Genomic DNA, 15,664 nt, shown 5'->3' with positions numbered 1-15,664 from the left:
GAAGCTCTAGACTCAACCAGTGAAGGAAACAATCCTGTAGTTCTTAATGACATCACTCCTCATTCTTTTAAATTATATTGAAGATGGCTCTGACTCGCTCATTTGCAATTTACAGAATAATTCTTTTTCATTCCAAGTATACCCTTAGATGCAGAGACTAAAGCTGCACACAGGACTCCAAAAGAGCTCTCAGAAATCTTTGTATGATCTTGTCAAAGCTAACTTACTTCCAGACCTTAAACCCCACCACACCTCTTAATATTGACAACATACCATTTGACTTCATGCTTAGGGCACCTACATATTTACTTGAGCATCTTAAAGCAGCACAGTATTCCTTTATGCACCTACCAGTTGCACGTAGTTAAAGTAATATTATCTCTTTTCTAAGACTTCCGACAATAATTTTTGCTCACCTGATATTTCATCTGCCATCTTTTTGTCTAATCACTTACTTTTCCATTATTGCTTTACAGGATATTCCCCCCCACCCCCAAATCTCCGGTTCAGATAGAATGAGAGCAATTTAAAATCTACTAATTAAATCTCCTAAACTCCCCATCGTAAACAGAAACATTTATATTTCTGATTTTCACCTTCACTTCACACTAGAATTAAGAGTTGCACAGTGTGGAAAAAGGCCCTTCAACTCAGTGTCCACGCTGACCAAAATGGATATTCAAGCTGATCGCTTATCCCTCCGAAGAACTTGTTATCCATTTACCTGTCCACATACTTAAATGCATGTACTGTACCACCTACTTCCTCTAACAGCAGGTTCCATTTACCTACACCTGCTGTGTAAAAATCGCTGCTTCTCAGGTTTTTATTAAACCTTTTCACTCTAACCTTAAAACTATGTTGTCTAGCTTTTGATTCTCCAAACCTGGAAAAAAAAAACTACTCATGCTATCACTGCCCCTTATTATTTTATATACCTCTATGAGACTGCTCCTCAGTCTCCTACACTCCCAACATACCTAACCTCTTCTGACAACTCACTGCCATAAGCCCTGGCAATAACTTTTTAAATCTTTTTTGTACTCTTTCTCATTTATCACATCTTTCATATAATTGGGTGACCAAAACTAAACACAATATGCTGTGTGGCCTCACTAAAGTATGATCTCTCAACTTCAATATTCAGTGCTCTGCCTGATGAAGGCCAATGTGCCAAAAGCCTACTTCATTGCCATCTACCTGAGACTGCACTTTTAAGGGAACTAAGAACCTATAAGCCCCTCTGTTCTACAGCAATACTTAGGACCTTTCTATTCATGCAAAAGTCCTATCTTGATTTGCCCTTCCAAAATGTAACACTATACACTTAGATGAATGAAATTTCATTTGCCATTCCTCTTCCCTCCAACCCAGCAATTCCTGATACTCCTTTTCTCTGTCTATGATACCATCTGCTTTCGTGTCATCTGAAAACTTACTAGCTCTTCCTCATATAATATTTTAAGATTTTTAAATTCCTGATGGTCATAGCACAAGTATAATAAATCTTAAGGAAAGGAATATTTTTGTTTCTGTGTAAGCAAAGAAAACAGGAAAATAACATGGTTAATAAGAGTCCACCAGAGACTTAAGGTTTTCTTTATTTGGTAACTTGCAGTTCATAACATAGGAAAACAGTTTCTTTTTAAACTAAGGATCATGAAGCAGGGAAAACATTTGCTATGATACTAAACATTTGCACAGATCACAGGAATTCAGATGTCAAAAACTAGGGATTAAACACACCTCAAAAAGTCATGTTTACAGTTTGTAAGAAAGCTGGCAGAGGACTCTGAACTCCTGATTTGGAGCATGGGAATAACGTACAAGAGTTTTAGATCGAGATTGCCAGATGCTGCTTAATACTAAATTCAGAAATGTTACTATAATTACATTTAATTGCAACTCCCAAGTCAATTGCTTATGTTTGATAGTCAGTGGTAGCTATACACTTGTGCACTCAAACACCTTTTCTCACTCCCAGTGCTAATCACACATTTATCACCATACCACACTCCAAAAATGCAAGTTTTAAATGGCATTTGCAACAAGTGCCTCACTTTGCTTTGAGCCAAACTTCACAATATGGCCACTGATTTTTTTTTTGTGAAAAGGCACTACCAACAATGTAATTGTTGACAACTCACAAACTAATGATGATCTCACAGACAGAGAGGGACACACACTGCATGGTTGATACATCTATCTTGATATGTTGCAGGTTCCAACTCTCAGTACACTTTCAATGGCTCCAGGATGAGCGGTGATTCTTGAAGTGTAGCCCAAGTAGAACAACTAACCCATGTTCTGCCTGTTGCCATATCCACGTCTGTGTGTATCCTTCCAGTCATCCTTTTCACGTGCCATTCTCAGGGCCTGTTCATCATCTGCCTCGTTATCATTTTCAACTTCCTGTTCTTGATTTTCCTGATCAACTAGAAGAAAGCTTCCATGTTAACTGAAATCTACCAATTAAACATCTTCAGCAGGCCAATAGCATGTTATGAAACAGATGCTGTGGCTGAGATGCATACCAATGAGAAGCTTACATGTTCTTCCTTTTCCTGGATTGAATTAATTGGTTTAAATGAGTAAGAATACAAGTGTCATTGAACTGAGGGGAAAAAAAATGATTCCTGCCCTTAATCATTATATGACACAGAACAATTTATGGATGGATATTAGGACAGCTGCTTCTTTATTGTGCCCATTTTTGGAAGTTAAGCATAAAATCCAATTTGACATTTCTGGGCAGTACTGACAGATGATATATTAATCTAAGGTCCTCTTTGGTCAGTGAAGAAAGTATTTTGAAGTTGGACTACGGATTTCAGAAGCCTTGCAAAGCTCCAGAACACTAGAATAGTCTGGTGGTCCCTCATAGAACATAGAATAAATAAGCACATTACAGGCCCTTTGGCCCTCAGTGTTGTGCCGACCCTCAAACCCTGCCTCCCATATAACCCCCCCCCACCTTAAATTCCTTAATATGCCTGTCTAGTAGTCTCTTAATCTTCACTAGTGTATCTGCCTCCACCACTGACTCAGGCAGTGCATTCCACATACCAACCACTGAGTAAAAAACCTTCCTCTAATATCCCCCTTGAACTTCCCACCCCTTACCTTAAAGCCATGTCCTCTTGTATTGAGCAGTGGTGCCCTAGGGAAGAGGCGCTGGCTATCCACTCTATCTATTCCTCTTAATATCTTGTACACCTCTATCATGTCTCCTCTCATCCTCGTTCTCTCCAAATAGTAAAGCCCTGGCTCCCTTAATCTCTGATCATAATGCATACTCTCTAAACCAGGCAGCATCCTGGTAAACGCAAACAACAGGAATTCTGCAGACGCTGGAAATTCAAGCAACACACATAAAAGTTGCTGGTGAATGCAGCAGGCCAGGCAGCATCTCTAGGAAGAGGTGCAGTCAGGACGAAGGGTCTCGGCCTGAAACGTCGACTGCACCTCTTCCTAGAGATGCTGCCTGGCCTGCTGCGTTCACCAGCAACTTATGTGTGTTGCTTGAGCATCCTGGTAAATCTCTGTACCCTTTCCAATGCTTTCACATCTTTCCTATGGTGAGGCAACCAGAACTGGACACAGATCTAAATATATTGGAAAATGCTTATGGAATTAAGAATCAAGGCATGGAAGTCAGAGAGCATTCAGAAGACTGAACAAACTCAGGGAAGAAGTTTAATGAGGTAGGTAATTCCAATATTCAGGTTGGAAATGTGTGATATTACTAAAACCTGGCAGGTTTAATCATTAAGGGAGCAAGGTCCTTAGCAAGAGCATATGGTCTGCCTAGAATATGAACATTATTTTTTTCTTTTTTCTTCTCTCTCATTTCATCCCCATTGCCTACTGCCTCTAAGTTTATAATTTTACCTTAGAGCAGCAAAACAATTCACCTTGTTTAAAAAACTTAAGAATTGTTCAAAAATGGCCTTCAAGTGATTTTCAGTTACAGAAATAAAATAATTAAATTATGGAAATCTATAGCACAAGACATGATATTTCACTCAATCTGAAATTTGCTACTTGATTACTCCAGTGCACACCTGGCCAGCTTCCTTTGACCTGAGCTCCATAAACATGAAACTGTTCACACTATCCTACCCATGTCCTAATTAGCACTAATACTGGTTCACCTATCATGTCCATGCTTGTTGATCTTAGATGTCTCCCAGGTAAGGGGTGCCTCACTTATAAAATGGTTGTAATTTTATTATTTCTGTATACACTTGTCCTTATTTATTTTTACAATGACCTCCAGATTTACTACTCTTTGGGTATATATGCATAGATGGCACCACACAGATTCCAAAAGGCAGAGACTGCCATGATCCCAAAACATTTGTGCTGAGGATATCAACAGCTGGATCCTGTGCCAACTAATCAGAAACAAGACTGAATTTCAATGGTTTACAGCAACTGTTAAAGATAAAGTATAAAGGTGTAAAATTTCAAATGAATAATTTTAGCTAATTTTCATTTTTTCCCCCCAAAAAAGAGCATTTAAAATTTTAATTCTCAATACTAGAGATACAAACAAGTTTTTCAAAATTACTCATAGGTTTAACAGTCAAAGAGGAAGAGGGGACTATCAGCAGTCAAAGCTTTCATATCTTGAGGGTACAGAGCTTTCTTACTGTCTCATTAGAGGCTCTGGGTCTGCAGAGGCCATAACACTGGAGTTTGGGTCTAATGTTTGGAGAAGGCAATTATGTGCAAGGAGTGGCTATTGGCAGCAATTCCAGCAGTAGACATGAGTCAATAAGATTTAGCCCATTATACCGCACCTGTTAAAACTTCAGCTCTATTGGACTACAGTCTGCTAAGTGCACTGCAAAATGGCTGATTTAGACAGCACACAAATAAACTGCGGAATATTGACACTGCTCATTTTTAAATTCTTGAAGTCTTAAATTTTATAAAGGAAATTGACAGTCATTTGGAAAATGTGATAGCAAATTCATTTTGGGAATATTAATTCATGCTTCATGTTCGAAGGTGTCTCGAGTGCACATTGAACCAATTAATGCATCTATTTCTTTCCCCAGACCCAGAGTGACTACACAATCTAATTTCCATAGTGAACACCAAATGGCATTATCCTACAAAATTTTGGAATAGTTTCCTTGATAATCTTGTTTAAAAATAGTAATCATATGTAAGAATGGTAACTTGGAATTCTTCATTCTGTAGCTGAGAAAGGGTCACAAAGTATAAACATTTAACTCAGTACCATTCCACCACCTGGCAGTAACTCGTTTTTAACTACAGAAGTTAGTTTTAAATCTTTTGCTTTCTATTTTGTTCCAAGTACACATATCTGTAGCTCAGTAATTTAAAAATAATCAAAATTTACATCTCCTTGGACACAAGAAATTCAGGAAATTTATTTTGAAATTCACGTTAAACAAGCCCAATCTGCAGGAAATCCCAACTGTAAATAATTTCTCTTGGGAACGTGAGCAGGGCAGAAAAATATTAAATTAAAGAATGCTGCAAAGATTTAATTTGCATTAAGAAAATTCTGCAAATGCAATATCCAATTGTTTTGGAAATGGTTTCCAAATAGCAGCAGAATTGCACTTTAAAGTTCTCTGCAATCAATGGGTACAATTGAGTTAGATGAACTCAGTATATTTAACATGAAAGAGAATCAAATGGAAAATGACATTATTGATAAAGACCACTTCCCACTGTACTTCTAGATGAATAACAAAGTAACATATTTACTTTGCTAATGATTCAGAGAGAGAGAGAGTGTTAATAATTAAGTCTTGGTGAGTTGCTGCAGTGAGCCTAAGCCTGGGAAAACAGGAATCGAAAACTAGAAGGCATAAGTCTAAAGGTGAGAAGGGAAAGATTTAAAAGGAGCCTGATGGGCAATTTCTTCATGCAGAGGGTGGTGTGTATTACAAAAAAGCCTCAGGAAGCAGTTGAGGTAGGTACATTAACACCACTTAAAAGACGCTCGGATAGGTACATGGATAGGAAATGTTTTGGGGCGGTTGGGTGGAGAGAGAGAGATATGGGCCAAACATGGAAGTCGCTTAGATGAGCATCCTGTTGGCTGAAGGACCTGCTTCAATGTTGTATTACTCTATTTTAACATTAACATTTGAATGCCATTAACTGGTGGTAAAGTTTTAAAGCCAATTTTTTTTTTTGACTATTTGCATGTTTCTTACTGACAAAGGATGGGGAAGGTTCTTTCTGAATTCTCCATAATATTCTAAGTAACTTCAGCAATACAGGCAAAGGTGAATGAATCAATCTCTTTTGAATACCATTACTCACTCAAGGAGTTAATGTTTTAGCAAATACACTACACTAAAAGATTATGGATATGTAATAAAAAATACACAGAATAAATTAAAAGCAACTACTTCGAAGAAAGTATTCCTACCTGGATGACTTCTTGGAATTCCCTGATCAGGGAGAGCACCATGCTTCTTATGTTGCTCATACCAATCATCAACTGTCATGGTAGGAAGACTTGGATAACCAAGACCAAACACTCTAGAAAGAAATTACATCAAGATGTTTAAAATATCAAATTCCAATGTCTAGCTAGAATGGGACTTAATGATCTAAATTATTTTAACTACACTTATGCAGTTGGTAACCTCTCATTCATCAATTGGCAAAGAGAAAACAAAAAGTGCAGGAATAAATGGGTGTTTTTCCAGCTGGCAGGCATCTCAGGAATCAGTGCCAGGATATACACAAAATATATTAGTCATTTAGATGAAGAAATTAAATGTAATAAATCCAAGTTTGCAGAAGTCACAAATCTTGGTGGGTATGTGAGCTGAAGAGATTAGTGTGCTTTGGACAGAATGAGAAAGAGAGCAGATGATCTATAAAGCAACAGAAAGAAAATCTGGAGGTCAGGCAGCATCCATGGAAATGGGAAAAAAAAGTTGACATTTTGGGCCAAGACAGGACTGGAAAGGAAGACGGAAGTCGCCAGAATAAAAAGGTAGGGGAGGGGAAGGAGGATGGCTAAGTGACAGGTGAAGCCAGGAGGGTGGGAAAGATAAAGGATCTGAGAAGAAGGAATCCGAATATGAGAGTGGATCATAGGAGAAAGGGAAGGAGCACAGAACCCAGGGGCAGGTGAGGAAAGGTAAGAAGCCAGAGTGAGGAATAGAAGGGGGAAAAGGAGGGAATTTTTTTTTTAAACCAGAAAGGAGAGACTGATATTCATACCTTCAGGTTGGAAGTGTTGCTCTTCCACCTTGAAGGTGGCCACATTGTGAGACAACAGGAGGCCATGGACTGACATGTCTGAATGGGAATCAGAATTAAAACTTCTGGCCACCAGAAAGTTCCGGTTGTGATCGATGGAATGGCAGTGATTGACAAAGTGCTCCCCCAATTTACAACTGGTCTCACCAATGTACAGGAGGCTGCACTGGGAGCACCGGACACAACAGATGACCTCAGCAGGCTCACGGGTGAAGTGTTACCTCATCTGGAAGGATTGTTTGTGGCTTTGAATGGAGGTGAGGGAGGTGACTGGACAGGTACAAGTACTTTGGCCACTTTCAGGGATAAGTGCCAGGAGGGAGATTAGTGGGGAGGTATGAATGGTCGAGGGAATCAGAGAGGGAGCCATCCCTGCAGAAAGCAAAGGTGGGCAGGGAAGTAAAGGTGCGCTTATCCACTTTGGCAGCAAAATGAAAGCAGATTATTTTCTGATTGGGAATGGGACAAGTGCAATAAGATCTAGGTGTCTTTGCCCACCCGTTTATGTAAATAAGCATGAAGGTACAGAAGGCTATTATGTAGCTTGTAGTACATTGGGCTACATAGCAAGAGGGTTCAAGTAAAGGAGCAGGGTATCTTGCTGCAAATATACACTGCTTTAGTAAGATTCCACTTTGAACACCATGTGCAGTTTTGGTTGCTTTATCTGAGGAACAATGTTCCTGTATGGAGGGAGTGCAGAAAAAGTTTGTTAGACTGATTCCTGGGAAGATTAACAAATGGAATAAGATTCAGCCATATTTGGTAGATTTTGGAAGAAGGGAATGTTATAAAAAGCTACAAAATCCCATCAAGAGTCCACAGACCAAAAGCAGGGTGTACCTGATGGGGGAGGAATCCAGACCCTGGTTTGACAGTTTAAGGATAAGGGGTAAGTAATGTAGTAGGAATGAGGTGAGGAGACATATCTTCACCAGTGAATTCTCTACCACAAAAGGCAATTGAAGCCAAATTATTAAATAGATTCAAAAAGGAATTAAGATGTTGTTCTTAGGGCCACAGGTATAGGAGAAAAAGCAGGAACCCATACTGAATTTGGTTGACCAACTATGATCATATTGAATAGTGGAGCAGTTCTAAAGAGCTGACTAGTCTACTCTTACTTTCTACATTTCAATACCTGAAAAATGAAAACTTCTAAGATGGAAAAGAATGAAAAATCTATAATTTAAAGAGCATCTAAAATGCTACCTTCTCATTAGTGCCATTTCTAAAAGATGGTAGCCTACTTGAACCTATTTTTGGAACAATCTCAAACTAAAACCATTATCTAGCCATTTCTCAAAAGCTCCATGTCTTATTCTGCATCAGATTAATTTATTTAGTCTTCCCCAAATGATAAAATGGTCTTCATTTCAATTCCCACCCATGCAATGCATTCACTGTTTTACCAATATCAAAAGGAAATAAGATCCTTGAATATAAAACAGCAGGAAAAAGTGTTTCTCAAATTGCAATAGCAAACCAGATTATAATTTATAAAGTATATATCTTTTCATAAAAGCTTATGACAAATCTTCACTTTGTCACAAGCTCCAACAGAAATAGCAATGCACACAAAATGTTGGAGGAACTCAGGCGGCCAGGCAGCATATATAGAAAAAAGGTGCAGTTGACATTTCCAGCCGAAACCCTTCGGCAGGACTGGGGAGAAAAAAAGCTGAGGAGTAGATTTAAAAGGTGGGGAGAGGGGAGAGAGAAACACAAAGTGATAGGTGAAACCTGGAGAGGGAGGAATGAAGTAAAGAGCTGGGAAGCTGATTGGTGAAAGAGACAGAAGGCTGTGGAAGAAAGAAAAGGGGGGAGGAGCACTAGAGGGAGGTGAGGAACAGGCAAGGAGAGAAGGTGAGAGAGAGAAAGTGGGATGGGAAATGGTGAAAGAGAGTGGGGGTGGGGAGCATTACCAGAAGTTCGAGAAATTGATCCTCATGTCATCAGGTTGGAGGCTACCCAAATGGAACATAAAGTTCTGTTCCTCCAACTTAAGTGTGGCCTTCATCATGACTGTGGAGGAGGCCATGGATAGGTATATCGGAATGGGAATGGGAAATGGAATTAAAATGGGTGGCCACTGGGAGATCCTGCTTTTTCTGGCAGATGGAGCTTAGGTGCTCAACGAAGCAGTCTCCCAATCTATGTCAGGTCTCACCAATATACAGGTGGCCACACTGGGAGCATCTGACACAGTATATGACCCTAACAGACACACAGGTGAATTGTCGCCTCACCTGGAAGGACTGTTTCGGGCCCTGAATGATAGTGAGGGAGGTGGTGTAGGGGCAGGTGTAACACTTGCTCCACTTGCAAGGATGAGAAATAGCATTGATTTCTCAAGTGTATACGTATATTCTTTTTCTGGAACACTCAGAAAAATATGCCCTGTAATTGTTCTGAGTTCAATGATTGTAGCAATGAAAACTGTATGCATTCTAAGTATAAACCGTTCAATGTTTCGAACATCTTTACATAGTTTTTCAAATCATGCCCAATTTAAAAAAATTCCAAAAGGGTCACTGCACTGTCATGAAATTAGGTTTTTGAACTCCAAGTTCTTAATGCGTAGCTACGTGGTTTTATCGAGTCCATAGTTTAGTTCCTTGTTTCTCCTCCTAAAAATACATTTGGAAAGGCGTTATCACCTGCAAGTTAATATTATTATCAATCTGACCATTTCACTGACCTCTCTATGCATTTTCTAATATTTACTTTTGGCAAAATTCCCAATTTTGATTTATCAGCAAAATTGGAGATACAAACTTAGAGCTGGTTTTCACCATCTCTGCTTATGTATATGCATTTATTTGGTGTAACTTGACTAGATCAGGACAAACAGGATACAAAATTTGGGGCATATATATGAGTAAAGATTGACGAAGACTTTATTTTTCGCCACCCAAACAAACCTAATAGGTTCATAATATGTCAAAAAAAGGACACTCTGCTGAGGTGTAGGAATAACACTGGAGTTGTTATATCACAGCATATAGTAATCTTTTGGGGAAAATGTCAATTTGAAAATCAGAACAAGCAGAAGTAACACAAAGATCTTCAGTAAACTGTAGATATTTAAGTGACAGAATTTAGTACAGACAGGATTTTTAATAGTATTTTTCTTCGACTTACTTGGCTTCAGCTGCATTCCGAGTAAGGATAAAAGGTTGCATTGGGGGTCTCTGTGGTCGAGTAGCCTGAGGCTGAATGGGGGTGGGAAGAAATGACCATCACATTACAATATTCACTGAAATATGATCTTATTAAATCTTATTAATAATTCATATACACTCAGTGACCATTTTATTAGATACATGAGTAAAACCCGGTGTGGTCTGTTGCAGTAGCCCATCCACTTCAAGGTTCCATGTGTTGTGCGTTCAGAGATGCTCTTCTGCACACCACTGGTTACTTGAGTTATTGTCACTTGCTTGTCAGCTTGAACCAGTCTGGCCATTCTCCTCTGATCTCTCATTAACAAGGCATTTTCTCCCACAGGCCACTCACTGGATATTTTTTTTGTTTCTCACACCATTCTCTGTAAATTCTACAGACTGCAGAAATCCTGGGAGATCAGCGGTTTCTGAGACACTGAAACAACCCCATCTGACATCAACAAATATTCCATGGTCAAAGTCACTTCAATCACGTTTCTTCCCCATTGAGGTTTCCTCTGAATAACTGAACCCCTTGACCATGTCTGCAAACTTTTATACAGTCAATTGCTGCCATATGATTGGCTGATTTACATTAACAAGCAGGTGCACATACTGAGTGTATATAGCTAAAACATTAAATTCATGAACTGTGTTTGCATTAAAATGTTCACAATACTTTAAACTTTCACTTAAATGCTGTTACATTTCTTTTAAAGAAATTTAGACAGTATTATAAAAACTAGCTCTACAATGAATTGATTTTATATTACTTTTAAAATTAATGCTTAGTTTTCAAGAACAGATATAACAAGGTGATCTTGTAGTTCTTGTTTTCCTAGTATTTACTCTTGATTCAATAGAAACAGTAAGTTCAGTATTGATAGGCTATCAGTCAGCACTCAAATGGCAATATCAAGTTTATATACAAGAATTATACAAGAAATAATTATAAAAAAAATACAAGAATATTGTACAAGAAATGAGAAACAGATTCAAAGCTAGCCTTTAAAAGAATGTTTCTGGAAATGCTTGGAAGCTAAGTATTCAAATTTATGGGGAGCATAATAGATAACAATTTTATTTTAAGGTGTCTGTACCAGATGCATTCTTTACCTCTGTCTTGTAAAATTGCTTTTTTTCATTACATCTCAATAAACATTAATTTTAGTCATAGATGTTTAGTCATGGATCTCTTACTGGCATGCAGAAAAAAAATCAAAAGTTAGAAAAGTATATTGCTATTATTTTCTACATTTTAAGAAGTACTAAAATTTTTTATATCTGCTATGTTTTACCAAAACCCTGACATATATCTAACAGGGCTTCACCAATTTCCCCATCTCAGTTATGTCAATGCAAATAATTGAATTCATACTACATTATGAAATGGCCACTTTCCAGCATGAGACCAGAATGGAACAAGCCTACTTCATCAGATATTGAAAAATATTGATGCTAAACTGAAGATGGAAAGTTACTGGAAATGTACGAATTTTGTACTGAGGAGTAAAAATATAGTTGAGAACATGGAACCATCACTTCAAAAGAACAATGAATTTTGTAAACACACCAGCAGTAAAATTGGAGATCTACTTGTCTACCAGGTACAATTACACTACTGAGTTGAAGTCCAGGTGTACTTACTTTATCTATTTATTGAGAAACAGCACAGAATAGGCCCTTTTGGCCCTTCAAACTGCACCGCCCAGCAACATCCAATTGAACCCTAGCCAAATCATGAGAAAGTTTACAAAAAACAATTAACCTATCAGCCAGTATGCCTTTGGACTATGGGAGGAAACCAGAGCACCCAGAGGAAACTCATGCGGTCATGGGAGAAAGTATAAACTCCTTACAGACAGAGGTGGGCACAATTACTTACATTCACATTGAGTCTTTAATATAACAAAATGTCCAAAGACAGATGTATTATCAGACAAAATCCAACATTGGGCCACATGGAGGGAAATTTGAGGAGCACTTTAAGAAGAGATAATTAGAGGTGAATGAGGGAGCCATTAGCTTGGGCCCACGAAGCTAAAGGCATAGTTGTCAATTTTAGGTTTTGAGCTTGGGACTCTGAAAGCAGAGTTCCCAAAGATGAGGCTTTATCCAGCAAACTGTTGATACCTTGTACACCAGGAGTTTGAATAGACAGAGTTTTAAATCTGAGGGGACCAGGCTACGCCCAGAGAATATTTTTGTTCTGAAAACACTTATTCCTCACTCCTTACACTTACTTCAGCCTGAAGCCAAATGGTGAAACAAACACTTACTTGTTTATTTTCCCCCATTCGTTTCAAAATTTCTATTTCTTGATTTATGCTTTCAATCTCTTCCAGACTTGTGCTTATCCACTTCTGTAAATTCAATAGATAAAATTTCCTTGTCTGCTCATCATCTGCTTTTCCACTGCAAATAATAGATTTAATCTCTTTTAATTTGGCTTCAGTTTCTTTCTTCATGTTATACCTGGTTGGGATGAATTTACAAAGTAAATTATGTTGTGTATTTCAACACACGTTGCCACAATTATTCATTTGTTCCAAGATTAATACTAAAGAACAAAATAATATTAAAACAGTACCTTTCAATTTTAGCCTGTCTTTTTACTGCCATGGAGATTAAACTGGATTGACTTGAAACTGTCGGTCTACTGGAATCAGCACCTTTGTTACTTTCTTCTTTATTTTCCATTATTTTGGGGAACTCAAATGTCATTACATTATAATCTTTGCAACGTTGCAAGAAGTCCATGTAATAGACTTGGGCCTTTTGTATATGCTCAAGCCGCTTTGCGGAATTCCCTAGTTTCATTGTAAGAGCTCCTAGTAACACAGGCAGCAACAGGTACTTAACATCTGGAGTGGCAATTTCTTCCAATTCTTCATTTCGACTGCAATAGAACAAAAACAAATCTAAAAAAAAAATCAAATTAGTATCCAGTTATCTAATTTCACATTTAAGTCAATACTATATAAAACATTGTACCTTATATCTGCTTTTGCATGCAACTAAGCCATGTGTACATTTGTTGCTATATTTGCACATAAATTATATTTTGAAAGCCATTTTCTTGGAGGATGACTGTTCCTGTTCCATTTTGCAAATGGGCTGGGCAGACAAGACCAATGCAGGACCTGAAAACCCGGGGGGGGGGGGGTCCCAACATTTTTTATGCCATGGAGCCTTACCATTAACTGAGGGGTCCTTGGACCCCAAGTTAGGAAACCCTGCTAACTCTGTCCAACATAAGGTAGGAGATGCTTGATGCGTTGGGCAGGTGGGTAGTTTGGGAGGTGGTGCACTCCCAAACTATTATATCGAGCACTGCTTATATCGAGCTTTTGACAAGCTCTTTAAAGATAGCTCCAAGACTTTTAGCGCAATTCTTCTTTCTCCATTTTGAGTAGAAACAGGCTACTGATTCCCAGAAATAGGTCGGAATCAGAATTATGTTTAATATCACTGGTATATGTCATGAAATTTGTTGTTTTGCAGCACCACCATATTGCAACACATAATAAAAACTATAACTTACACATTATATATAAACTTAATACAAAAGGACAGCTTAGAAAAGGTGAGGTAGTGTTCATGGATTCATTGCCCATTCAGAAAGTTGATGGAGGAGGAGAAGCTATTCCTGAAATATTGTGTGTGTGTCTTCAGGCTCTGATACCTCCTCCTCAACAGTAGCAACCATATCCTTGACCCTGGCAGCCAGGAGGCCACACACCATCTTGAAGTCTCTACTGCGGCCACAGAATCACCTGTGCATCGTCTACTTGTGACTTTAGCGTTACCATTTTTTCCTTTATTAGTCACTTTAATCGACCATGTATCGGTCTAAATATTGACCAAAGCACAATTTGTGAAGGTAAAGTCACGTTTCCACAGTTCTGTGAGGAATCACCATTATATCAAGTAGGCCAAGTTAAAGTTAAATCACAATTGAATATTCACATTTGGCGCGGCACAGATAGAGAAAATGCTGTGTCACAGCAGCAGAGACCAAGTTCAGTCCTGACCTCCAGTGCTCTGTGTTGAATCTGCACCATCTCCCTGACCCAGGGTTTCCTCCAAGTGCTTAGGACGATAGGCTAAATGCTACTGTAAATTGGTTTCCCACCCCTGAACAGGTGAGTGGTGGGTGGGGGTTGAAAGGACGACAGTTTGCGAGAATAAAATGGAATTAGTACAAACAGGTGTTTGTCAGCGTGGACGATAGGATGAAAACCCTTTTTCTATCCTGTATGACTCTAAACACTGTGTGACTACCTGTCCCAAGACATCTAAATTCTTCAAGTACCCTTAAGATACATCCAGTCACGGTGGATATATTCTCGCTCAATATATCGAGCAGAAAGGGTTGTCCAAAGTCTGCAGGTGGGGGGTCTTCAGTGGTTACAGCGTTAACGGGATTAAATGCCCAATCCTTCTGATCACAAAGGCTTCCACAACTGTCACCTATGGGGACCGCTCCCCTTTCGGCGACAACACTCACTGACTGCTGGTGGGAGACGGCTGCGCACGGTTTGAGGGACGGTCGCCTTCGTGGGTGCGCAGGTCGGGCTAGGGCTCTAGTTACCTGAACAGATCCAGCTGGTTCACCATCCGAGTGGCCTGTTCCAGCAGCTCCATCCCCCGCCGCACCTTGCGCTGAAAGCCCTCCGAGTTGGACGACTCGTTGCTGCTCTCCACCTCATCGTGCAGCCTCCAGCCGTTCTCGAAGATGTCGGAGAGCTTCAGCGTCTCGGCGGACTGCGCCTGAGAGCACGTCGCCTCTGCCTTCTCCACAGCCGCCGCCATCACTAGGAGACGGAGGGTCCCCTCACTGCACATGCGCCAGTCATCCGAAGGGGTGTGGACGGTCGGTCAAATGCCACCTAACGCTGGGAGGACTGCATTTACTGTCGGAACAAACTCCTCCATTCCAGGTGTCGGGCGCACCGCCGCCTGGCGGTGGGAGGACTGCTTTCAAAGAGATGTTCAAATTCAACGTCCGCCGATTGGTCGCAACGCATGTGAAAGTGTTCATAAATGTGTGAGTTCTTGGAGAAAAAGAACAATCACTTTCAATTCAACTGATGGATTGATAGTTGCTATCTAAAAAAGATGGAATAAAGTGCGAAAATGGAACATAAGAAGATACATAGAGGCAGCCGCCTCGTACCCTTTCTCTCATTGGACAAGATCCCCTCACTAACACCATATACTTAATTCCA

General features: G+C 39.4%; 1 protein-coding gene across 2 annotated transcripts; it reads right to left on the bottom strand.

Moving 5' to 3' along the window:
• Positions 1-1,558: 1,558 nt before the first annotated feature.
• On the bottom strand, positions 1,559-15,284 carry igbp1 (immunoglobulin (CD79A) binding protein 1). Of its 2 annotated transcripts, none has more exons than XM_072270858.1 (6): positions 15,028-15,284; positions 13,024-13,332; positions 12,713-12,908; positions 10,411-10,481; positions 6,422-6,534; positions 1,559-2,435 (listed from the first exon to the last, which is right to left on the bottom strand). In XM_072270858.1, exons 1-6 carry the CDS (start codon positions 15,279-15,281, stop codon positions 2,296-2,298), a joined length of 1,083 nt encoding a protein of 360 aa, XP_072126959.1. In that variant the 5' UTR covers positions 15,282-15,284; the 3' UTR covers positions 1,559-2,295. The 2 variants fall into 2 exon arrangements, with proteins under 2 accessions (XP_072126959.1, XP_072126960.1); XM_072270859.1 differs by having other exon boundaries at positions 12,713-12,848.
• Between the last annotated feature and the right edge of the window lie 380 nt (positions 15,285-15,664).

The sequence above is a fragment of the Mobula birostris genome, chromosome 10, assembly GCF_030028105.1.
Source record: "Mobula birostris isolate sMobBir1 chromosome 10, sMobBir1.hap1, whole genome shotgun sequence".
NCBI lineage: Eukaryota > Metazoa > Chordata > Chondrichthyes > Myliobatiformes > Myliobatidae > Mobula > Mobula birostris.
The sequence above is the reverse complement of the archived record's forward strand: the minus strand, read 5'-3'. Positions and strand labels throughout refer to the sequence as shown.

What these genes read in the sequence shown, in the direction of transcription:
- igbp1 (XM_072270858.1), bottom strand. Translation starts at nt 15,281, where the DNA reads ATGTGCAGTGAGGGGACCCTCCGTCTCCTAGTGATGGCGGCGGCTGTG. An exon ending in AACCAGCTGGATCTGTTCAG is followed by an intron (nt 13,333 to 15,027) that starts GTAACTAGAGCC and finishes GTTCTATTGCAG; the next exon opens with TCGAAATGAAGAATTGGAAG. An exon ending in GAATGGGGGAAAATAAACAA is followed by an intron (nt 10,482 to 12,712) that starts GTAAGTGTTTGT and finishes ACCCCCATTCAG; the next exon opens with CCTCAGGCTACTCGACCACA.